We start from the raw sequence: 27,414 nt of genomic DNA, 5'->3' as shown, positions 1-27,414 counted from the left end.
TCTCTCTTTCTCTCTCTCTCAAAATAAATAAATAAACTTAAAAATGCAAGTATGATTTTATCACTTGCCTAAAATATTGTTATTTTTTAAGTGTTCTTAAAATTCTAAGATTTAAGAGAATTCTAAATTCTCTTAAAATAAGGGTGAAAGTCTTTAGTCTGGCCTGCAAAGTCCTGCATTATCTGGTCGTTGCCTGGATTTCAAGTGCAGCCACACTAAGCTGTCTTTAATTGCTTGTTGCAAGAAGACCTTTCAACCTGTCTGAAATGTTTACTCACCCTTTGACCTTCATTTGTCACCGACTGCTCAGGACTTGCATCGGACCCTCTTCTCTTGGGCTCTTCCTACAAGATTTCATTATGGCTGCAATCACATTCTGTACTTAGAATGGCTTGCAAACCTGTTTCTCTTATCTCAGAGCTCTCTTCAGAGTTACAGCACTATGACTGAAATTCTATATACTCAACATCTTTGTGTCACGGACACACATCCTTTAGGCCGCAATCGAATTATCTTTTCTTATTCCCACACTCGATTAGAGTCTTCTCTTATGTGTTCTCCTAATACCCTTTCTTTTATGTCAGAGGATTTATCACAATTCATTGTAATTTTTTTTTGTCTGTCTCCCTCTCTAAGCTAAAAAGCTAGGTTCCCCGTCTTATTGGGTGATACATCCCCAGCATCTACCCAGTGCTTGACATGTAGAAACACTCAACCATTTGTTTAACAAGCAAAGATTCTATACTTCATGGCTTGGATAAAATCTATTTATCTGTGATCTCCTTTATTTCGAAACATTAAAATAAAAATAAGGCATACTTTTTGAATTCCCTGTTATTATTTGAATATACACTTTAAAATAGTTTTGTTTTTCCAAAGAAATGCTGTCATTTGAGAGACGGAAGCATATGCCGTAATGTACTACTTTAACAGCGATTTCTCCTCTTTGAAAGGGTAATTTTCATTCTGGGTAGCTGTTTAAAATACCAATTTCAAGTTTAAAGCTTGCCCCTCTTCAGAAATTCAAACCTATAAGAAATAAATATGTATTATGTGTCTCATAACTCTCTTTTTTTTTTTTTACCAGGAATTAGAAGAGATAATCTCTCTCCTTCATAATTTTACTAGGGAAGCAAAGTCATATAGTCAGAAATATTTTGCCCAAAGTAAAGAACAAGCTTAATTAATTGAACAGTTACAGTCTCGGCTATATGGATGTCTCTGTAGCAAGAGGTGGATGGTTAAGGGTGGGGATCAGGGCAGAGGACATCAATTCTGAGTGAGACAGTTCTTACCCTTAAGGAGCTTATGGTATAGTGGAGACAATATACACACATTTAAACATAAAACAAGGAATAATAAAGACTGTTTTTTTTTAAAGACCATGGGATTCTGATCTGTGATGGGATAACATATTACCAGGGCAAGTGGTTGAAAGCTTTATGGAAAAAAATAGATTTGAGGTAGACGTTGAAGGAACAAAAGAGACTGGACTTACAGAAGAGGGGCAGGGCAGGACAGCAGACCCATTGAAGTCTGGATATATATGTCACGTATGCATATGAGCACATAAGGAAGTACATGAAGCTGCTGGGGTACTGGACTCCTGTAATTATAGTGAGGGCTTGGTGAAAATGAGGTTGGACATGAATGATTGTCATACTTTTCCAGAGGTCACCCTTCAGTTGTTGAGCAACAGCTATTGTGACTGGATTGTGTTGTCTTTCCTGATTTAAAGGAAAGGTCATTTTGATGCATGTGTACAATATACATAGAAGAGTAAAGTTTTGAAGCACGTCACAGGGCCTTCTGTAAGGACCATGCATGTGAGTATACAAAGAATGAGGAGAAATCATCAGCAATAAAAACTAACTGTGGGAATGAAGAGAAGTAGACCTGCCTACAAGATCTGTCAAATGTGGCAAAGGATAACCTTTGTCTTTCCTTGTTCCCTGCCTCTCACTACCATCACTTTATTTCCTTTCCTATGGGATTCTCTTGATTACATAACGTGGGTAGCTTGAAAAATACTGATTAAAACACATTGAAAGCATACAGATTTTATAAGTAAGGGCCACCCAAATATTATCAGGCCACCCAAATGTATCACCCAAATATATCTCCAGAACCTGTAAGTACTACCTCGTAGGGAAAGTGCATTTGCAGGTGTGATCACGTTAAGGATCTTTACATGGGGAGATTGTCCTAGCTTAACTGGATGGGCCCTAAATCCAGTCATGTATATAAGCAAGAGAGAGGCAGAGGAAGGAGCCTATCCTCTGGAGAGAATGGAGCCCTGCCAATACCTTGATTTTGGGCCCTTGATTCTGCTTTTGGGTTTCCAGTTCCCAGAACTCTAAAAGAATACATGCATGTTGTTGTAAGCCACCAATTTTGTGTAAATTTGTTAGGTGGAATTTGGAAAGGAATATGTAGATAGAAAATTCTTTTATGACATTTTCTCTGAGGTGTAGCTGTTTAGTTTGCATTGTATCTTATTTAAGCAAGGACAGAACCAGGGTTTTCTAATCTACAAATCATTGATTTTCATCTTCTTTTAAATGAGTTTACTTATTCTTCCTCTATAAGGTAGAAAAGTTAGCAAAAGATTTATAAGAATGCCTTGTCTCCTTTGAGGTTCAGCTGAAATTACTTTGATATAACAAAAGTTGGAGAAAACAATCTGTCTGAATCAGAAACTTTGGAATGTGAATTCATAGAAACTAATGAAGAAAAACAAAACTTGGCCTCATAGGGAAAGAATGTCTTATGCAAATCTCTGTTGTCAGCCAAGTTCATACATGCAGAATGCAAAACTCTATTTCACCATTTGCTGGGGATTTGGAAAGAGCTGGAGATAATCCAATTTAAAAGGACTGGCAAATTCCTGTAACTTTATAGAATCTATTCCACATATGTCAGAGATACACTTATTGTACTGCAAAATAAACTAGCACTGCATGTGACCTTGAAAAGGTAAATATTGCAGTTTATATATTATTCTCTCATATTCATTATATCAGTATATGTTCATGAACTGCAAAAATAATAGTGATAATGCTGCAGAGTCTACTGGTAAATTCTGGGAATTATCAGATTAGTTAGAATGTAGTCCTGGTTTTATACACTAAGAAAATATTAAATTAATTTCCATACTTGATACTAAATTTGCATTTATTACAAACATCATAGAGAACCATTAATATTTGCTTTTTCCATTAAAAATGTTCTGGTAAACAAGAGGATTCATAAGATCATGATTTGCTAATGCCATAGCAACATAATCTTATATCGAGAACATCATCTGTTACAAGACAAGTAGTTGTGGTCATGTGCTTAGAATAGACTTTCAGTTGCTAAAGTACATGGTGATGTGATAGGATAAGATTTTTCCAGATGTTTACACAACACTTATAAGGAATTGTTTTATGTTCATATGGGCTGAAATGTTTTGTTCTTAAATGATTACTTCTAGGACTTGGAATATTTAAGTAGCTTTGAACTTCAGGAGTAGGTTAAATGCCTATTTTGAAAAGAAAAGTATGGGTGGACAGAGACTGAGATCTGTGAATTACCTGATTGCCCTAGAGATGTTCTCTATTTGTAAAAACAAGAGATCAAATAGTTCTCTTTTAAAATGGACTAGGTAAAAAGTGATTGTTTCTTTGTTTTTATCATAATCATGAAGAGAATACTTTCCAGCAGAGTTGTAATGGGAAACCATAGCAAAATATAGAACATATAAACATGCTGGGGGCCGATTCAGTGGTGAAGTTAATATGAAGGATATGATATTAGTCAGGGTTCTCCAGAGAAACAAAACCAAAGAGGCATTTCTCATAATTTATTAGGGAAAATTGGTGCAAATGGTTATGGAGACTGAGAAGTTCCACATCTATTGTCTGTAAGCTGGAAACTCAGGAAAGCCAGTGGTAGTTCTAGTGTGAGTCCAAAGGTCTGTGAACCAGGAGAAGTGATGCTCAGTCTAAGGATAGCAGAAGACCTTTATCTCTCAGCTCAGCAGGCACAGAGAGCCAGTTGCCCCTCCGTGTTTTTGTTCTAATCAGGCCCTCAGTGGATGGGAGGAAGCCCACCTACATGGGGAAGACCATCTTCTTTAGTCTACCAATTCATATGTTAATCTCCTAAGGAAACAACCTCACAGAGACACCCAAAATAATGTTTAAGCAGATTTAGAGGCACCTGTGGCCCAGTCATAGTTGACACAACATTAACCACCACAGGTAGGAAGAGAAAGTTGACAACATGAGGCCTACTGCTGAAGGAGAACAGAGAAAGTTTACTGGGGCTAAAACCAGGAATCTAGCTTCTAGAGAGGTTTGATGGATAGAATTTGACTTTAGGAAAGTGTGAGTTCAAGGTCAGAAGTCAGTACTTGCAAGGAAGGACTATAGAACTGAGGTTGTCCAGGAATCTCTAAAGAGAGGTACTGGTTTCCACTTCCATGTGTAGGTCCCACAAATTCTCAAGAGTGTTGACCACTGATCTCAAATAAAAGCTCTCCACCTTCTTCCTAGATCTTAATTGAGGCCCTGATATAGCTGGACACCCTGTTGTTCCTGTCCAAGAGTAGTTACCTTCACTTAGCTATGCAGAGCAGCCAACAATGTTTGTTCTTACTGTGGTGGGCTGCCTATAATTCCCTGTATATTCTCTGGTTAATTCTAGTGGTTTTCAGAGATTAGTTAAAATGTAGTTTTAGTTTTGCACACTTTTTAAAACTCGATACTAAACTTATATATGTATTGTATTGCCAGCATATAATAGGGAACCATTTATCTTATCTTTTTCCTTATGGATTGTTTCTGAGATATAAGAGGATTCATAAGATCCATAAGATTTGCCGATCCACATTGAGAGCCAAATGGCTGAAAATGAAGTACATCAGGCCCATCCTCTCATGGCCACCCCACTTTGTTCCACCAGACCAAATGGTTCAAACAACAACATAGTTATCCAAGGTTCTGTCCTGAAGGAAGACTGTAGAAGTATGTGAAGAAGGTATAAATGTTAGGGAATTTTAACTGACTTAAGTATATCATAGTTCCTTTACCACTAGTAAGAAGTATCCTTCTATTCTTAGACCTGAAGAAAAGAGGTTTTCTTTAAGGACATTACTTCCTCCTTCCTTCCCCATTTCTTCTTTCTTAAAGCTACCTGAGAGTTTTCAGACTCTCACTCCTTCCAGAAGCCATCAAACGACCCCTCACAAGAATGTGTTATACTTTGCATGTTACAAACTGGAGTCCTCAGTCATTGTCCAGATGTTCCATTTCTTCAGGTCTGTGGGGTCAGATAGAGGGGTTAAGGAGGAAAATTGAGGTATGTTAGAATATCATGACTAGAGGAACCTAATTCCAGTGCAGTTTCCTTTCCAGGGAGAGTTGTGTTGTGGTTGGCTCCCTTTACTAAATGCCCCTGTGATATAAGGATACTTTACAAAGATAAAGATATTTTTCTTGTAATCCCATAGAATTGAAACCCAGTATAGAAATATCTCTGATCAGCCTGGGTTTGGCATCACCATTTAATAAAACCTACTCATTCCACTGCCCATTAGTGGTTAAACATGTCCACAATTGAGCAAACTAACAGTGGGCTCTGTTCGCACCACCTGAGACCCGTCTGTTCACAGGAGAACTCACACCCTTTGTCAATGACCCATTCATTTTGCTACCAGAGAGGACCAGGGCCAGCCTTCATGTGCCAGTTTGGATTGAAATTCTTTGACTCTGGGTCCACTTGTGATGAAAGAGTGGTGGGTGGAATTTTGAGAGTTCATTCCCCCCACCCCCATAAATGTTGCCTGAAACCATAGATGCAACATGGATGTGAAGATGAAAACGTGGAGAGCCTATGTGAAGTACCCTCCTCGCTACTGCCCTGTTTTCTGCAGACACGAGTAGATTGTTTGGAGACATCTTGCAGATCTAATATGATACCGAAAGGAGATGTAGCAAACACTGTGAACATAACCTAGAGGAAATGAAAGGAAAGAAGTTAAGAGAAGGAAGTGAAAGAATTAGAAGAAAGACTAATCTTTATTCTTGCAAAATTGAAGGAATTATTGTGTTGCAGAAACTAATAAGAAAGTAGATCCTAGAAGGGAGGTGGGTGAGGGGATGGGTGGAATAAGTGATGGGGATTAAGGAGGGCACTTGTGATGAGCACCGGATGGTGTATGGAAGTGCTGAATCACTATATTGTTCACCTGAAACTAATATTACACTGTATGTTAACTAACAGGAATTTAAATAAACACTTTTAAAATAAGGTACAATAGAGCCTATAATTTCACCTGATTCTTCGTTTGTAACTTCAGCTGGTTTTGTCAAGGTAGTTGGAAATCAGTGTTAAGCTGAGAATTCTGGAGTCAGTGGTGATATGCACATGTGACATTATTATTAGTAGATTATTATATAATAATAATAATTTGTTGAATAGCTTTACAGATCTTTTTCATAAATTATACTTGATTTTCCAGATTTCAGGCTTTGCGTTGCCTCTTCTTTTTCCTTGTTTCTGCAGATCCCACTACTCTGTTCACTACAGAAAGGAGAAGTTCCATATTTTTAAAGCAGAAAAATGTATAGAGGATGGGATTTTATAAGTGATTAATCTCTGTGTCAGAGCGTGTTAGTTGATGCAGTGATATCAAGTAAAGATTAGGCAAGATTCAGCTCTACCAAGTATGTGTCAACTTTGTAAAAGAGCACATTTGTCTTTGAAAAAGCTTGACTTCTCTATATTTCACAAATTTAAAAACCTATTGGGTTAGGGGGAGGGTTTAGAAAAGAAATATGCTCATAAAATTTAAGGGCTCAGTGAAGTCCAAGAGAAAGAGCAAGTTCACACAGAAGTTAATGGTTAAGGGTTGATCAACATCATACAAGAAAGGTAGGTTTTCCAGGGGATACTGAGGACTGGTAGGCAAGCTGTGTGATCCGGTGATACTGGGGGCAGTGTCTCAGATCCTCAGAGATCTCTTCAGAATATATACAAGTCCTTCTCTCTCTCCATCAACGGAAGTCCTTGACAATAGCAGGACTCATTTGGAGTGAGGCGCTTAGAAACCAGCTTTAAGGAATTCAGCGCAGTAAGTGGAAGAAGTAAATGAACAACGCATTCAGTGAGTTCAGAGGTAATTGAAAAAGTAAATACACCAAAGGTCAAAGAAAAATGAAGCCACTTATTGTAAGACTGCTGAAAATTAGATTTTAAGGGAAGAGAAGTAAAGGGGCCGAAATTTGGAATGGCAAAAAGTCAATTTAAAAATTGGTTGCAGTAAAATATGAAGCAGAGATAGAGGAGGGAAGCATATTGTGAAGAGTACGGGGGAACTGAAAGCCCCGCCGATAGGCAACAAGAATGAATTTATACCACCTACTTAGCTTCTGGAATGGTGGGCAAAAAGTTAAGTAGCCTATTTCCATTTACACTGTAAAACTATTTCCCAAACAGCAGCACGCAGATTGTTAATCTGCAAATCGCTAACAAAAGTGAGGAATTTGGAGGTCACCTATGTCCTGAATCCTCACTCTTTACTGGAGAGTGCAGGTGCTAGAGTATGCTCACCAAGAAGACAGATGAGGAAAATACAGGAAGAAAATCTTTAAGAGCTTTCTTTACGATTATCTCATTTAACACTTAGAATAGGTAGAGAAGAATGCTATGCCCATTTTATAGATAAAGAAACTAAGATTCAGAGATGTAATGGAGCTTCCCCAAGTCCATAGAATCAGTGAATGGTGACCTCAAAAACCCTTGCTCCTCATAAAACTCCAGCCTACCTTTTTCAGGCCATGATTAAAGCGCAGATCAGAAATAGGACCGATAAGTGCATAGGAATATAAGAAGAGAAAAGTGAGACTGAAGGAGTAGGGAAGGCTTCACTGAACAGATTGAAATTTCTTATCAAAAGGGTCCTATTTGGATGATGGGAGGGCATTGGCTGTTAAAAAAGAAAGGTTCATTATCTAAAAGTAGATGAAATGTAGTAAATTAAAGTATCCTGGATGTCAGTGTTTGCTAGATATTTTGAACAGTGCAAATTGTGAAATGGAGCCTATGCTTGGATCATTTGAGACAATCAAGAGCCATTTGAAAATGTGGCTCCTGTCTCTTCACTCAAGGCCAAAAGATATTTTAGGATTAAAAACCCAATCTCAAACTCTAAAGCATTTATTAATAATTTAGACTTTAAATTATCCTGGAAAAGCTGGAACTCAAATAAAATCGCTTTTTAATCTGGCTCCTCTGTACAATATTAAGGCAGTCTTTAATTTAGTAAATAAACACCTGTGAAAATGGCAGTGCAACCTCTATTAATATGATTTAAACCATGTTGTGTGTTCTCCTGAGATATGCCAGATTAATGCATTATCCAAGCCTTGGTGGAAAATGACCTGCTGAAAATGAAAGTAGAATTCATAACTAAAAGCAGCCCAAATGCAGCTAATCTTAACCCCTCATTTTACAAATAAGGCAAGTAGAAATAGGTTAAAAGGTAAGTCATATTTATTGTTTTAGGTCACACCACATCCTTCTAACTTGAGCGCTATTAAAGGTTTTATTCGGTTTCTATTTTTTTCTCTAATATTTCAAATGATATTACATTCAAATGTGTACTTTTTTTCCCCCTGTTTGTGCTTTGAATGGCATGTTTGGATGACTGGCCTAGATTTGGCATTCTGAGTTCTGTGCCAACAAAAATGTCAAGTGCATTTATTTGCCTTTTAATTAAATGTGCTGGATTTTAATATTCCAGATTTTTTTTCCCTGAAGAAGAGACTCTCCTGATCCTGTAGTTTATAGGAGAGAAAAAAAATCACTGACATTATCGTGAATGTCATATTTTTTCACCTAACAGTTCCAGATACCCACATATCATTTTATAAACGTTTTACTTTAAGGTGCAAATTTTATTGTTCTGTAGACTGCTTTGCTGCAAACACTACATGTGGATGTGTAATCCAACATCATTTATTTTTACTTACTTCTTTGACTTTTCAGTAATTCTCACCTCAACCTGCTTTACTCTTAATAGGATTGCTGCTTGTATGTCCCACATGTAGTAGTCACTATATGGAAGATGTAGTTGCTTATCATTTAGTGTCCCTTTCCTGTACCTTTGGTTTGAATGTGGGCCAGGGTTATGGCATTATATTATTTGTCTTATTTTCTTACTTCCCAAGTTAATTTTTACTACTCTATTGTTATCCTCTGATCTCCTTATTAAAGCTTTATTTAAAAAGCATTTTTTTAAGTCGACTAGACATCTGCATAATCTCTGAACTCACTTTACTACCTAGTACATAAGCACTGAACCGTCTGCTATTGCTATGCTACACTTGCCCTCATCTCAGTAAAAAAACCACACCTTCCACCTCCCTGTTTTCTTCAGAGAGGTCTTCCCTCACCTTCAAACCTAAAGAGGTCACTGTGTGCTCTGTCTCATTCCCTACTTTAAGTTTTGGCAAAGAACTTCTCAGTGTCAGGTGCTTGTTTACTTGTGTATCATCTGCTTCAGAACACAGGGATGTAAACTGCGTGAGAGCAGAGATAGTCTCTGTCTTGTTCAGTGATGATTCTTCAGAGCCTATAAAGGGGCTGGGAACATGCCAGGGACAATAAATAATTTATTTATTAGTGAAAGAAAGGAAACCCAGGCCTTCTTCACGGAATTAAGATGGGTCGTGCAATAGCCACATTATGAAAAGAGCCCAAAAGTCCATCAATTGACAAATGGATAAAGATGTGGTATAGATATATATAGATATAGATATAGATATAGATATAGATATAGATATAGATATGATATAGATATATAGATATAAAATAAGAAAAATAAGATAAAAAGAGAAGGAGACAAACCATAAGAGATTCTTAAATACAGAGAACAAACTGAGGATTGCTGGAGGGATATTGGGTGGGGAGATGGGCTAAGTGGGGGGTGGACATTAGGGAGGGCACTTGGGATGAGCACTAGGTGTTGTAGGTAAGTGATGGATCACTAAATTTTACTCCTGAAATCATTATTACACTATATATATATATATATATATATATATATATATATATATATTACACTATATGTTAACTAACTTGGATTAAAATTAAAGAGAAAAAGAGATGGGTCATGTAACTTATGACTTAAAAAAAAAAACTCTTATAACTTCCTCTAAGAACAGTCCCAGATTCCATCTATCCATCTGTGTTTGAGTTTTTATAGGAAGGATTTGATCTAACTATCAATTTCTTTGTGTTTCTATCTCTCCAACTTTACTTGTTTCTTTTTGTTAGGTAGTGATTGAGGTTGATACCTCTCTGGCATCTTTCTGTCTCTCTGAGAAGACAGTACTAAAAAATATTCTGCTGTTTATTTGCTGTTTATTTGAACTCATATTAGTTATGGTACAGAAATTTAGATTTGGAAAAAGAATTTTATCTGAATTTGATTATATCCATCCTAACCCTTACTGAAGCTTTATTAAGTACCAAGTATTATCCTAACTATTTTATCCATTTTAATGTGCTTAAGAGAAGGGATGTATCTATCATTTCTACTTTTCCAATAAGAAAATGGAGGAACTCAGTGGTTAAATAATGTACTTAAGGTGCCCTAACTAGTAAGTGGCCGAGCTGGAACTTAAACCATGATCAGTGGCTTTGTTATAACAAAAATATTTAATGCCACCTGATTAGAGTATTCCTTATCAGTATGTTTTCCAGATATGTTAAAGTTTCTTAGCAATTACTGCTATGTAGAACAGTTTTTTTAAGCATGATTATAGATTTCATAAATTCTTTAAACCTTAGCATGAATGTATTTATTTCCAAAATGTTAAAACTTGAAGCATGCTTTAATGCTACATTATATATGCTTTTATGTAGGCAGTACACTTTGACGAATGATGAACATTTTTGTTATTCATTCATTAAACTGTTGGCCACTGTAAGTCATTTGACATAAGAGATGAAAGAGAGTATACCTCTGCCCTCAACTACCTTCTAATCTAGTATATATTGCAGATTTATTGAAAAAAACATTTGCAACACAATTTTAAATGTAGGTTATGGGCAAATAATTAACTGTTCTTTTAGAGATGAGAGGGTAGTTAAGGATTAAGGTCTTGAATAAGCGCTAAAATAAAAATAAAATCCCATGATCTGCCTTCCATTTTCGGATGCCTGGCAGATTAGGTGCTCTGAGGATCTCAGCAGAACAATCATACCTAGGTAGGGCACCTCTTTAGATACATTGCCAGGCTCATAGCACCTAGGAGAGGTCTCTAAGGACTCAATAGTCTGCCTCCGCCCCCGACCCCCCCACCAAAAAAAAAGTGGGTGAATAGAATTAAGAACAGTGAGCAATAGGTAGAAGGAGAGGTTGGTAGTCCCAGAAAGGGATGCTGAAGCTATATTGTCCTTGAAACACAGGTCCTCAGGCTGGTAACAAGGGGGTTACCCTGCCTGGAACTCTCACATAGAGGCGGTATTCTTGAGGAGTGCAGAGGAGGTCTGAGTCCTGCGGTACCTCATGGTTACTGGCAGAAGGTGATGCAAGTTCTTTTGTAGATGAAAGCATGATGAATTGAGGCCCGCAGGATTCCCATAGACTAACATAAAGCAATTAACTCACAATCAAAGGTCACCAAGCATTCCTGAGAGTAACTCACTGTGAGAGTTAGCAGAAACAACAGATCTGCCTCCCCAAAGGACTGCTGCGATTGGGATTGTCACATTCAGAATACCAAAGAGCTGTGTACAAAATAGTCAAAGAAACAAAGTGCAAATCATAAGGATTAGCAAAATACTCTTAGGAGTCACTAAACAAAGACCCATTTGCAAAGAATCAAATGAAACCTTTAGAAAGAAAAAGCATAATTTTTCAAATTTTAGAAACTCTTTGGATGGACTGCATAGCAGCTTTGACAGAAGTGAAAAGATAATTTATCAGCTGAGTTTTAATCCGAAGAAGTTACAGCAAAATGTAAAGGCAAGCCAAGATGCTAAGGAAGAGGACCAAGCATGGGAACATGCCCATCATATATTATAACATATTACAGAGCTGTGGTAATTCAAACTTTACCATATCAGCACAGAATAAGTATATTACCTCTAAGAAAATAATGGAAAATCCGGAAACAGAATTCATGCATGTGTGCAATTTGTATATGGCACAAAAGTGGTTTTGTAGATCATCGGATCAATTCAAAAGTTGCCCACAGATGACTGGAAATTTATTTGAGGGGGTGGGGGTTAGCGGGGAGACTTGGAATACTTTTCTAGTGTATATCACACTCAGAAAGCAATTTCAGGTGGATCCAGGATTAAATATGAAATGCATAGTTTTAAAACCTTTAGAGAGAGAGATTGTTGATATAAATTCAAATAAATGATTGATATATTTGACTATACTGAAATTAAGAACTACTATTCATCAGGATATCATAAATAAAGTGAAAGGAAAGCCGCCCAATCGAAGATATTTCTAATAAATAACTGACAAAGGATTAGTATCGATACATGAAATAATTTATAATAATACATAAACCAATAAAAAAAAAGATGAAAATCAAATACAAAAAAAAGGGGGCCAAAATTATGCACTAAGCATTTCAGAGCAGAGAAGAAATAGGTATAAATATTTCAAATAAGTATCTCAAAAGATAATTTCAATAATCAAATGCATATTAGGTATCATTCTCTACCACTAAATTGGCAAAAATCACAAAGTCTGGTAATGCAGAGTGTTAAGATGTAATTCAAATGGAGTTTACGTGCACTGCTGGTAGATATATAAATTCGTAATAATTTAGTGTTATCTTATGAAGCTATTTGCAATCATGTAATAGTTGCAGTCCGCTGGATAAACCCACGGGGCCAGTTTGCCATGGCGGAGTATTTGGAGAAGGGCTGGTGTTTTTGTATGATTAGGGTATGTGATAGCCTAAAGGAATTGTCAGTAGATGAGATGGAAAGGGTTGATTAGAGTCTAGTTTTTAAAGGCTCTGTATGTCATACCAAGAACTTCTGCCTTTCCTCTTCAATGGAAAGCAGTGAAAAAAGTCATTTAATCACATCTGCATTTTAGAAAACTCATTCTTGCGTCAGTATAAAGGATGAATCTGAGGCCTTGTAAGGGAAGTAGGAAGGCTCGGTGAAAAAGCTAGATGAAAATGGAAATGGAGAATTAAGGGCAGATTTCAGGCGTAATGTAGCAGAGACACCTAACTGTGTTTAAGAAGTCAGGGAACACACAATTTACCCAATTGAATAAATTTAACTGAATGAAAAGAGTAATGAAAAATTCACATGTAAAATATTTGACCTTCATTAAGTTGTTGTGAGGAAAAAAATATTGTACATGTTTTTTAACCTTTAAGCACATTCCTAAAATGTGATGCTTCTTTTATTGCTTTTTTTTAAAAAAAAGTGTTTCTATAATTTCTTCAGGATTTTATGTAAAACTTAAACAGTGGTTTTAAAATTAAAAAAAATAAGAGAATCTAAGACTGCAAGAAGAGGCCTTAAGCAGTGTGAAATTAACTTCAAGTATCTGTACCTTTATTTCATAGTTGTTTAAAGGCTATATGGACTTCTGAACTATTATTTTCCATATCAGAAATTTTCAGGTAACGCCCATATCTTTATTAAACAAGACTAAACTATATTTTAGTTAACCACTTAAACAAAATATGTGCTATATAGCTGTTTTCATTTTTCACTAAGACCCTGTTTTTTATTGTCAACCATCTGAGAGTGGACAAGTTGCCTAAGATCCTATGACATGATAAAACAACAGGACTTCAAAGAATCATTGAGTTAAATAATGCATGCTTCAAGATGCCCGTAAGGCTTAGATGTCCAATGTGGCAGACTGTTTAATTAATAACATGGACTTTACAAAACTCACCATTGTATATCTATACAACAGACTGCTAAGATTTTTAAAAAACTGTTTTCTAGCAATGCCCGTTTCCCTATTCATAGTTTTTAACTTTTATGTGATGGACCCAAAGGGCTAACATCTGGGCCATCTCCACCTAGGAGGGTAGCATCTACCACTACTTTCAGTACCAGTTTTCACATTTTATAGAAACTTTTCCCATCATATGTCACTTAATATTCCTAAAAGCTATATAATATAGCCACTGTTATTTTTATTTTATAGATGAAATATTAACTCAGAGATGCTAACTTGCTAATTTGATGTCACACAACAAATAAGAGAAGGAGCTGAGGATTAAAATAGGGCCTTACAGATACTAAGTTTCTGTACTTTCCATGACTCTGGAATTTCCCTACACTCTGGTTTGGTGGTAAATGGTGGCAGATGGTAGAAGCAGTTAACTTCGTGAAAGAATGGCTAGCATAGGGGCTAGAAGTTTCTAGAGACAGTTCAGAAATGTGTGCCAACCTCCAAACAAGATCTGCATCTGATCAAATCTATCCTTATGTTTTCTCAGAAGACAAGTGATTTTCTGTGTGCCAGTACATCTACCGAAGGCAGCCTTAGTGTCGTTCTTGTATTTACTCAACTAGTCCTTTCCAGGTCCAGCTGGAAATGCAGTGCTATGCAAAACAAACATGGTCCCTGCTTTTATGGGCTCTATCTTAACAGGAATGGGAAGCCATTGGCAGTTTCCCATCAGTGGAGTGACATGATACAGTTGATACAGTTGAAGTCACGGACATACTATGTTGCCACACTGTGAGTTGATGTGGAATAGGAAGAGATAAAAAGAGGTGACTACTGTGTAAACTGGGTTATATATGATGTTGACCTGACTTCAGGTAGTAGCAACAGAGATGGGAAAAGTAGACGCAAGAGATATTTAGGAAGTAGAAGTACTTTGTAACTAATTGCATGAGAAAGAAAAGTAATCAGTCATCTTGTTTGACCAGGATAATTCCAGTGTTTCCCTTTGGTCCTGTCACAATTATTTTACTTTCAGAAGTATCCTAGTTTGGTTTATACACTATGTATTAATCCTGGAAATGAGAGGGAGAAGAGGAATTTGGCCTCGGTGTTTGTCTTGAAGCCCTGCGTGGATAGTTGAGCTAGTTACTGAAAGGGGGTTCACTGGAGGAGGAAGTGGTGTGAGCATGAGATGGAGTTCCGAATGGAAAGGATGTGTCTAAGGTGTCTTCACTGAAGGGAAGGCATTGAAGGGAAGGAATCAGATGGCTGCATGGGTCAGGAGTTCAGCTCAGAGCCCTGACCCATGGTTAGAGATACATTATGGAGCAATCAGCACGATGGCAGCTGAAGTGATAGAAGTGGATAAAAGTGGATGAAATCACCACTCCAGAAATGTCAAGAGGGCCAGTTCTCTGAGAAACTCAAAGCGGCACCTATTTTTAAGGGAAACAAGGAGGGGCTCACAAAGGAGATCTAGAAATGGGAAGGCAGGGTAATACGAAAACTCAGAGATGAACAAGTATTTGGAAGCCCTAAGAGAGGAGGGTCACAAAAAGGAAAGCGAGCAATGTCAGATGCTATCAAGAGATTGCATACAATGAGAAAATTGTACATTGGACTCAGCAATTAGTAAGTCATTAGCAACATTGGTGATGGTGGATTGGTTGCATTGAGAGACATAAGCGTGATGATAGCATTTAAATCCATGCTTGGGAAGTGAGTGTAAACAATATTCAGAAACATAGCTGAGAAGGAAAGAGAACACTAGTGAAATACCTGGAGAATTTGCGGTAATTTATGGGATGATGGTGTCTCTAATGCTGCTACAAGATCACCTGCTATATTGTACTCAGAGGCTTCTACCTCTAGTATCCATCTTGAAAATAAATGGAAGAGTGTTTTTACATGATCACAGCTTTTAAATTTAAGTAAATTTGTGTATTTTGGCGGTGTTTGTATATTTTGTAATCTGTATCTTTTACCTAAGCTTTTTAGGTAAATTATTTTTAAGTAGTGGGAGGAAGGGCACCGTTTATAAAGTTACCTTAACTGTGTTGCAAAATCAAAAAATTCAACTCATAAATTTGCTCAATAAAAATGAAATACTGCCTTCATTTTTTTCTCACCAAAGAATTATGCTGCCTTTGGCTTCAGAACAATGGGAACTCTTCGAATATTTTTTGACAGATAAAAAAAGGAAAAGATTTATGGCAAAGGAAAGCATTTCTGAAAAAGGTGTTCCACATTGCCTTTGTGTATGTGCATAAATTATAAACAGGGCTCAGGGGTGTAGTCACTCTAATAGCTTTTTGCTCTCTTTGAAGAAAATAGAAAATGCTCACTTTGGGGTTACTGCTGTGTTTCCATTAATGAATCTTCTAAGCTTGAATGATTTTAAATAGGATATTTATGTTCCTTGGTTCTAAGGCCAAGAACTTAGAAAACTATGTGTGATTAAAGTATCTAAAGTAATAAATTTATGCAGACATTTAATAAAAAATATTGTTAGTAGTAATAATAATAATAAATGTCACAGCTAAAGACTTTAAGGAGGATTCACAGTCAAGGGAAAATAGCCACCAAATCATATGTTCCTGGAGAATTTGATTAGCCTTCTATACTCAGGTTTAATAATGATGTTGAAGCATTGATGAACAAGTCTGCACAAGAGTTGTAATCATGAGAGACAAGCACCCTTGCTTCATCTAAATGAATGAACTTGGTGGGGTTTTTTATAACTGCTTGGGAAAAATTAATTGGAGTCCAGTATTTAACAAAGACATGTCTGTAGACTATGACTTTAAAGTAGTAACACTGTTTTACATAATAAGTTATAAAAGTTTCACTACTTTGCACCCTGAATACACTTGCAAAGTTAGCAGCATCTTTGGTCAGAAATGTACTTTTAGATTTGGCTTTTTGTTTCTGGAAATATGTTTAGGTTAATTCGTCAGCAAATCTACAGTATTTAATAAGACTCTTAAAAAACTCTTCAGTCTCTGAATTTGAAATTATTTACCACTCACCTTTATGTCATTTTTATTATTTAATTACTAAACCCAGCTAGTGTTAAGGCTGACTGTTCATACTTCATGATCATAGTTTATATTTGCACCTGTGTATCTTCTGAAGGTCGTCTGGCGGGCTTAGCAGTTCTGAAGATTTTTATGAAATATATACTACTTACGGCATGATATCTATAGAAAAGTATCCCATAAAAATATGTGTTTTGTCAAATTAAGATAGTGTATTAAATATATATTTAACTCATGGAACAGGAACCGATCTTTCAAGAGTTTCAAAAACATGTAATTCTGTGAGGTCAGATCACAAAGCAATCATTATCGTTACCCTCTGAAAGCCAAGTGTAACCTAGAACCTATTAAGAGGAAGCATTAATTACTGAATAATGATGATTTGTTGCATGCACTAAAGTCTTTTCTAGGGATTTCTACATCAAACATTCTGTCTGTTTGAAGCAGGAACTTTTCAATGCCATTGAGAATTACAAACAGGATATATTCTCTTTAGCTTTATATCCAACTTTGAAATATATGCCACCTGATTTCACATACACTGCTACGTATGTACCTCTAAGATTCTTCTCGGGAAAGAAGAAGTATCCAGTATATTTAATATGTACTTTGATGACTTGAACTATAATGTGCAGTTTGAAATGTGGTAAGCATTGAACTGCTTCTATGCATAATTAATGAGATTGGAAATTTCCTGAAGCCTGGATACATGAAAGTGTCAAGTCAAAAAGGAAAACTCCCTTGCTTTCCAGAAGAAACAACCTGAAGGCTTGCCTTTCCTACTTGAGAATAATAGTTATCAAATACTGGTCTATAGGGAAGTTTTATTCTACCCAATTGAAATAAGATAAATTAAGACAGTTATAGGGAATTGTTTTACAAAGTTAACTTTCTCTAACACTTTTCTTCAAACTATGTTTTCTACTGGTTTTACTTTAACTTACCACTTTATGAAATGACATTGATGTCAGATATGTTAGTTCTCTTTAATTTCCTACTTGGAAAAATTCACAATTAGCAGCCTTTTATCTGTCTCTTTTGGGGAGGAACTGTGGCTGGTTGAGAATCTGGAGCAGATATTTAGGTGCAGAACCCGGAGCAAAAGCACAGGGAGGGGTGCAGAAGCCAGCACAGAAACGCTAAAGAAGGAAGAATGGAAATATAGACATATACCTAATGTTAAAAAAGGAATTTGTAAATTATCCATTGGAAAGATATGAGGTTAGGGGTGCCTGGGTGGCTCAGTTGGTTGAGCGTCCGGCTTCGGCTCAGGTCATGATCTAGCGGTTTGTGAGTTTGGTCTGTGAGTTCGAGCCCCGTGTGGGGATCTTTGCTGACAGTTCGGAGCCTGGAGCCTGCTTCGGATTCTCCCTCCCTCTCTCACTGCCCCTCCCCTGCTCACACTCTGTCTTTCTCTCTCTCTCAAAACTAAATAAATATTTAAAAAATATATATGAGGTTAGATTTAGGGGCTCATTTGTTCGTTCAGCCACGGTCTCCTCATACTGTGGTGGATGCTTTAAGGCAATTTCCCAAATGTGCCTAATCCTACAAGTCAGCCATACTCCTGATACACAGATGCTTAGCAGGAGGGGCCCTGGATCTGGAAACATTGAGAAATGCTGTTTTAGAAGATAAATGTGTTAGATTTTGTCACTGTGCTTATGCCATTTATAATCTATCCTTATCTCTCTAAGCCTCAGTTTTAGTATCTGCAAAATGTAAGTTTTTGAAGTTAATAAGTTGAAAATATCTTCAGAGGGTTAATGGAGCTTGTAAGTTGACTAAGGTGTATATACCTTTTTCAGTGCTTATTTTTATTCTTGAGAGAGATGGAAAGAGAGCCCACGTGAGCAGGGGAGGGGCAGAGAGAGGGAGACAAAGAGAATCCCAAGCAGGCTCCACACTGTCAGTGCAGAGCCCAACATGGGGCTTGATATCATGAACTGTGAGACCATGACCTGAGCCAAAATCAAGAGTCAGACTCTCAACCGACTGAGCCACCCAGGAGCCCCAGGTGTATACTTATGACTGTGTGTATATGGGCTTTGAGAAAGAGGGAAAGTTAGAGGATACAAAGAATTTTTAAATAAGAATAATAAAACAACTTTATCTTTTCAAAGTTCTGTTTCCCAAGTTTATTATCTGGGTTTTATTTTTAAAGAGAATATGAAATATTCCTTGATGTATTTGTTTTTCTTTTCTTGCAAACCACGTATTCCTTTCAAATCTTATATATCAAATCATAAACTGACACTTCTTCTACCCGTTAGACGAAGCATTATTTAACCCAACCCCTTGTGTCCCAGACAAGTGCAATTGACAGGTGCCAAACACAGCACCATGCTCTTGAGTTCAGAAGTGTTTGCTGAGTGAGCCAGCAAACAAATGAATCCCTAAATCTGACCCCATCTCTTTGCATGTACTATTGGCTAAAAATCTTGGCGTCTGACTTTTAAGGACATTTGGAGAAAAAATAGTACCATTCCCTTTGATAATTATTGCTAGGTTTTGTTTTATTTTCATGTGTTAACAAAACCCCTATTCAGGAGGCTTTCCCCTTATCTCGATCCTAAATCCCTTATGCCGTAGTTTAGCACGCTTCTGTATTTATATATCCAGGTTATTTTTATTCAAAGAAAATAAACAAGTTGTCTTTTTGTAGTAATTTTTGGCCAGCACTAATTTTCATCTCTGGGATAATTAGCTGCTTTCAGTAACTTATTTTTTAAATTCATTTAGCAGCAGCAACAGAAGAACCAGAAGTGATTCCAGACCCAGCCAAGCAGACAGACAGAGTGGTGAAAATAGCAGGAATTAGTGCTGGAATTCTGGTGTTCATCCTCCTCCTCCTAGTTGTCATACTCATTGTAAAAAAAAGGTAAGAACTGATTTTGTTCTGTCCCATTCACCTACCGTTTATGTCACTAGCTTTCAAATACTTTATTTCCTTAAGCTCTTTTAAAATAGAGCAAACAAGAAGATGAATTGAATTTTGACCATGTTGCCAGCATCTGAGTCTATTTCTCCTGCTTGTTAAAATAAATTCTTCTTGGTTCTTTGCAGTTTAATTTTGCACTTAAACATATCCTTCTTGTCAAGTTAACTTTGAAATTAACGTATGGATTTAAATTTCTCAAATGCAGAGACATTTGAGATAGTCATTTATTTACCTTATATTTTTAAATCTTATTTGCTAAGAATGGGAAAAGTATTTATTATGATACTTGAGTTATGGTCTGAATTATTTTGTACTCTTACTCTGTTTTTCTAAGTGTTGGCTACAAGTAATATATGAGAACAATCTAAACATTTTGTGAAATTGTATATTAAATATTCACTGACTAAATATTTCAGCACTTTAGTATGAAGAGTCTTTTTTTTTTTAATTGAGCATTAGTCTTTTATACAATATCAACCAATATCGCCATCTTCTGGAACTATATGAAGATATTAAGACCTACTGGAATTTAAACTGAGCTCTGTTCGAGAGATTAAAGTATACTCCTGCTGAAAAACATTTCAAAGTATACAGTCTTTACAATTTGACCTTCTTTCCATTCTATAAAATGTCATTGTCTGTAAGGCATTGTCTTAGAAACTGATACAACTCTCATGTCTTTCCAATCATATGTTTCAGATAATACTTCAATTTGGGAGGACTTGTAAACAAGTCTTTACATGCAGAGTACAGTCCTAAAGTAGTTTTGTGTATAGAAGTGTTTGCAATTTATGAATTATATTGAGTATTAAATGATACTGCTTACATTACATTAAATCATAGACTATTCGGATTGTTTTGTACTCAAAATAAATCATTAACAATATAGATAAGACTCATACTACATGTTTAATCGTTCCATCAGAGTTTATTTTAATGTATTGCCTCTTTACAATTATCCCCTGGAGATATATATGTTGGAGAAGACACAGCTGCATTAGAAACATTAGGTATGCATTATAGTGTTTTGTGTTAAATTAGCTCCATACGTGCTTTCCCTAACAGTGCTTTCTCTTTTTGCTGTTGTCTACCTCTGTGGTTGGAGAATACATCATATTTGAGACAGGAATACTTAAGTATTTCAGTAATACAAATTTGCCAATCAAGACCAGACTGATTATAACCTTCAGATCTTATGTCTCTATTTAGTTTAAATTTATATTTGGAGAGTTAACTAAACTGTTTAGAGAGTTAACTAAACTCTGCTTCAGGATTGCAACTATTCCAGTCCCTTCGGATCAGAAATGAGAGCATGAAATTGGCCTCTGATTATGTCCTCACTCAGTTAGAATTGGGTTAAAGTTATTGGTTTTATTTGTTACTATTCAACACTTATTTGTTATTGTAGCCTTCCTTATCCATGGCCCTCTGTTTCATAAATTACAACAACAATAAAAAATATTGAAACATACATTTCTTAAAGTATACCAAAATAACCTCTAAGCACGATTATACTTGTGTGGGTAAAATGCTCTGACAACTGTCTAAAATTGCATAATGTAACAAATTCTTTTTCTGGTTCATATTTTAAATGGATGGCCTCTCTATTAAAATGCTTAATGTTTGAGTTTTCATAATTATGCATTAATTGATTGTCTTTTGATAGAAAGTATGCCAGGCCTTTTGTTTCTCTTCCTCACCACTACCTTCATGACTAGGAAAAGTGCAACTTTATAGATAGACCAAGTTATGTATTTAGATCTATTTCCTTCTGATAAATATCATAACTAAATTACTTGAATCCCTTATCTAAGCAACTTTGTAATGACTTTCACTCATATGTAGTATGTCTCACATGTATCATGTATGATTTAATCACAAATATGTTTCTTACACATACACATAGATTTTATAACAGTATTGCATAGCATCAAAGCTTAATCAATTCTAGTATATAATGTTTCCCTTTTAATACACAAATTTATAATAAAATAATGGAAAAGCAACTATTTTTAGTCTTTTATGATCTTTATTTTTATGGGAAATTAACTTTCTCAAGACTTTATCCCTCACTGGGAATAATCTACATAGGTATATTTCTCATGTTGAAAAAAAAAAAGTTCTATGTATTTTTGGGTTTTGTGTAAAGATATGGTTTGGAATTTAATTTAGTAAAATTCTACAGCTGAGGGTATATATAAAGTAAGTTTTTAGGCTAAGAAAAGGGATAGTGCATCTTTCAAAACGCAATGTCATTTTTTTTTAAACGCTGTTGAATTATTTCCAAATGTATGCCATTTTTTCCATTGGTTTTGTATTATATTTTAAATGTGCAGCATGAACACATTATTAATTCCCAACATAAACTTGAAATTATGTTTCAATACAGTAAATGTTTGTGTATGATATCGTGATCACATACATCTACTGTGGAAATATCTTTGTGTATATATAGTGTATGGGGCATATGTATATTCACATAATATATGTATGTACCTCTGTACCATTAAGATATAATCACTTGTTTAGAAATCTAGATGTCACTCTGCATATATTCTATATGAACCTAGTAGATATTTACATTTTGTATCTCAAGAAAACTAGTCAAATTAGTGTACAAGTTCTATACACAGCTATTCCATCTATCATGGCTTTTCGATGGTAATGGATAATAGTATGCTTAACTGCATGTTGAAATACACAATCCATTTAATTTAAATTTTTTCTGGCAGCAAGAGAAATATCAGCATGCTATTTTTTCCAAATTATGTATTTTAAATTTTATTTTCTATTGCTTATCTGTCTAATTGCATGGCAAAAAAAAATATCTAACAAATGCATGAGCAAATGGAAATGCAAACCAAAAAAAAACATGACTTTTATTTTATTTTATTTTATTTTTTAACGCACATTTTTCTGCTTTATTGAATGTGACAGAGTCACGCTTTTCATTCACCATTGCTTCTCTTTTTCCACTGTCTGTGATTTGCTTGCCAGGAGGAGCTACTATTCTTACTCCTACTACCTGTAAGTAGAAAATGGGTGATATACAACTTTACCTGTGTTAAAGATGCAGTATCCCTTTTCAAAAAAAAACAAGAACAAAACAATTTTAACTGTTTGTGATTTGGGTGATATTTTCTGGACTCTAAAACTATAAAGTTTATCCATTAACTTATTTTGTTAATCTTTTTAAAAAGGGATATTGTATTTCTGTATGTTCAGCTACTTTTATTTATAATTTTCCGCTAGTAGCTTTAGACTAAAGCCCAAAACATCATTTATTTACTTAAGTCAAACCTGTATCTTATAAACATGATACCTCATACTGCAAATCAGGTCAGGTCCGACTGTAATAACATCTCTCTCCACATTTCCAGGAATCCAGGATGGGTTATAACTTTCAGAAGACCTTTGATCTGGTCATCTAGGCAAGCAGTATGCTCTTATAAAAACAAATGGATAAAGTGATAATGTTGCAATGACAAAGAAACAAAACATCTTCTTAGAAAAGAAAAATCGAGTTCATTTGTTATAACTTAAACAGGACAATGATTTTGTAAAGCCAAGACCAAAAAGAACCCTGTCATCCTACACAAAATATACCAAAGTGTCCATGTATTTCCTTTTTATCTTCCAAACACTTAGCTCAGCAACTGTACTCAAGTATGGAATGTTAGTTTGAGTGAGGACAGAGAATATTTCACTCTATTTCTCTAGTCACCTTCAGTTTATTACCTTAGATGCCAGGGTATTCATCCAATCCGAAGGAATGATGTCAAAAGTATTCTTGGACATTGCCTGATCGACAGTTGATTTACCAACTTTTAAGGCTTAAGAATTGTGATTAAGTATGTTTGGGGGCATTTATCTGACAGTATTTATTTTACTAGATAAATTTAAGTAAGTTTTACGATAAAATTTTTTAAGCGTCTCAGTGACTCTATAACAGAGGTCTGCCAATATTTTAAATATTACAAACGCTTGGCTTCTTATAATCTGCTGAAACAAGCAGGTGTAAACTAACAGTGCTCTTAGTTTATTGTGATGAATCATAATATCCTTGTTAAATCATGTCTGATGAAGCCAAAGGTAATTAACTGTACCATTTCATACAATTATGGAGCACTTCTCCTCTTTTATAGCCCACCCATATATCCACCTGCAGAAGTTTATGCTGTTGGCTGCTTGGATAATGAAAGTCATTTGCACATCTGTCAAACTCAAGTAGTTGTAAAATGAATTGCTTAACTGTCCTGAAGTGCACTATATTTATATTTATACTTTATATTTATATTTATATATAAAATGTTGGTTGTTCAGAGGGAGACAAATCATGAAACATAAGAATCAGTATGAGAATTATGAGAATGTCAGTAAGCTTACCATTAACCATTGATGAATCCGTAATGTTAGAATGGGATTGCCTTTTTAGTGGATGGATAACATTTCTGTATGCTAGGCTATCTAGTAGGTTATGGTCCTATTATTACTATAATACTTAGGACAATTGGCCGTATCAATCATAATTTGAAAAATGTCACAGATATATGATTTTAAAAACTGCTTAAACATACCTAATCTAAATCTAAACATATCTAATATAAACATACCCAACCTGAATCAGAGAATTTTTAAATAAAAGCAAATAAATAAATTGGAATACAATTTAAAAGAAAACCAGTTGTGATCTTTAGCTAACATTCATTGGCATCATCATAGTGACTGTCACTCATGATCAAAACCCTTAACTCTAATGTTATTTTTGTTTTGTAATAACCTGAATTAAAGCCTACCTCACAGGGTTGTTGTGAGGGTTAAGGTATAAAGACCAAGTTGAGAATGCATGGCTGGCAGATATTAACAAAGGTCAAATGCCCCCATAATTTGTCATCTAACAAATGCTTGTGAATCTGAAAAGTCTTTCATTGCCATGAAAACTTTTGTTGTGCATTTGACAAATTAATTTTTCTTATTTTTCCTTAATCACAAAATATATATAATTATATGTGTTTTAAACTAAAGCCTCAAAGTATAAACCTGTCTTTTCTAATTGGTTTGAAGTACCCATCCTCAAATTTTTAACATTATTTTTAATCCACATTTCCAGTCATGTTATTTTTATAAAGTTCAATCTCAAAATTTTTGAGGAATGAATTCATTCTTCTTGCCCAAGAAACAAAGATTGGAAGTTATTTCTTAAATTGTTTTGTTTTTACTGTTTGAAACACTTTTAAGTGGCAAAACGTTTGTGCTATATTCACATTCTTCTTCTCAAATTTGTAACTACTAATGTTTAACTCCTAGAGCCAAGTAGACACTTCTTCATATTATGGTGCACTTTGTAATGTGGAATTTAAAAAAAAAATGTCAGCAACTGGATATAGTGTGACAGCGTATGCTTTGAAACCAGATTATTCTTCACTGCTTATTAGATATATAACCGTGGGCAAGTTATTTAACTTGTCTGAATCTCAATAAACTCATCTATACAATTAGAATCAGTGGGTTGATCTGAGAATTAATTGAGTTAACAAATGAAAAGTGCCAAGTATTTAACAGTCCTGTTTCATCCATTCAATAAGTATTTATTGAGTGCCTGCTATGTGCCAGAGACTGCTGTACATGTTAGCAGTAATGGTCTTTCCCTCCGTGGAATACACAGTGGGGAAACAATTAAAAGGGTATTTGCACTGATACATGATGAGTGTTGTTATAGTCAGAAAACATGGTGTTATAAAAATAACCTAACAGGGAAACCTAACCTGAGACAGGTTGTATTGAGATCAGAGAAGCCTCCCTGATGCAGTGAGACAGAATAGCTTCTTTCTATTCTATTCTATGCTATTCTATTCTATTCCATTCTATTCTATTCTTTCTATTCTATTCTATTCTATTCTATTCTATTCTATTCTATTCTATTCTTCTAGAGGTAAAAGAATATTGTAGGTCAAAGAACAAATACCTTATATGGTGGTCTACAGGAAAGTTTGGAAAGTAAAATCTATAGACCAAAATAGGACCTGCTGATGTTTAATTTTCCCTATCCATGGTTTCAAAAAATTGAACCACTTGAGAAAATCAGGAAATTTAACATAAATATTCAGATTCATGACTTGTCTTTGAAAATAATTTTAAAATCAGAAAATTGGGATCAAATGCCAATAATCACTTAGGCAAGTTGCCCCCTAAATGGTTTTCCAGTTCTCCACAGTCCCCACCCTTCCAGACAGCCCTAGCAGCAGCACTCATTTGTACTACCTGTCTAATATCTGTAAGATTTAGCAGGTTTTCTACCCTATAGCCTAGAAAAAGGACAATAGCTCTTTCAATGAATATGTCAGATATCACTAATAAATGATGGTGGTGGTGGTGGTAGTTCTTGTTATGCTTTTGTCATTGTTGTCTTATTACTAGTACTGTCATTACCATTATTATTACTTCTTTTAAAGAAGTTAACATCATTTGCATCCTAACGCCTAGTCTATGACTATCTTATTCAGGTGTCGGATCTGTTGTATCCATATATTGGGTGTGTTGGGACATATTCTCCGAGGCCAAGTACTATAATCTGGAGGAGCTCTCAAATTGCTACATTAATTTTGTAAAGGAGAAGCTCTTGAACATAAACACAACCATTAAATGAGCCTTTAAAAAGTATTTGTAGTATATTTCCTCTAGTACAGATACTAATGAGCATGAGAAGAATATGTCCTAGTTAATAACCTAGCTGAGAAAAGGCATTCTTCAAACAACGAAGGAATATTTCCAAGGTACATAAACTGCTGCCATAAATATAATCTGGCTACTACAAGCTTTTAGTGTGCCTTTATTTATATTATATATAAATTGCCTTGTTAATGTGATATAAATGTTTTATATACCTTTAATAGCTTTTTATTGCATGTTTTATGTGTAACATTCACAAAGAACCAGAATGTATTTCACATCCTTGATATATAAGATAAAGATGTCAGTATTTGAGGAGCTCAAAAGTCTAACTCCACTGATTTCTAAATCCCCTACGTCATTTGCCCTGCTGCATTTATAAGGCACATCTTCAGTTAATACTCTGCCATGTGCTTCTAAAACACATCTTTAGGATTTGACCATGGCTATGACTCAAGATTATGATCATCTGTATACTATGTCAACATTGTATTTGCCAACCTTTTCTCAGGGCACTTTTCTTACACAGCGTATAATTTTCCCACATGTATGTGTATTTGCATTAAATGTAGCAGTGGTTAATTCTACAGTTCTCCCGATTAAGTTTGGATTATGTTATAAATATGCTACTAAATATGTAAATGCTACACATGTTGCATTTTTACCAAGTAATAAAACAGAGAATGAAGAATGGGATTTCTTTGTCTATTTTAATTGGGGGACTAGAGTAAAATAAACTTAAAAAAATCGTCATGTTATTCCCCAGAAGAACTTCTAAAAGGTGATCAAAAGAATTAATTACCCAAGAGGAAAACCAAAAC

The 27,414-nt window shown here is 35.3% G+C and overlaps 1 protein-coding gene across 2 annotated transcripts in view; it reads left to right on the top strand.

Annotated features, from left to right (window-relative positions):
• The window catches only part of PTPRK (protein tyrosine phosphatase receptor type K), a 556,609-nt gene that overhangs the window by 494,432 nt on the left and 34,763 nt on the right, over window positions 1–27,414 (top strand). The window contains exon 14 of one of the 2 annotated variants that reach the window (XM_047859222.1): window positions 19,729–19,864. In XM_047859222.1, coding sequence (XP_047715178.1) covers window positions 19,729–19,864 — 136 coding nt within the window. Of the gene's footprint in view, window positions 1–19,725; window positions 19,865–27,414 lie in introns of both variants that reach the window. The other variant, XM_047859220.1, reaches the window with a different exon arrangement.

The sequence above is a fragment of the Prionailurus viverrinus genome, chromosome B2, assembly GCF_022837055.1.
Source record: "Prionailurus viverrinus isolate Anna chromosome B2, UM_Priviv_1.0, whole genome shotgun sequence".
In the NCBI taxonomy this organism is placed as follows: domain Eukaryota; kingdom Metazoa; phylum Chordata; class Mammalia; order Carnivora; family Felidae; genus Prionailurus; species Prionailurus viverrinus.
Note: the sequence above shows the minus strand (reverse complement) of the source record. Positions and strands in the feature narration are given on the sequence as shown.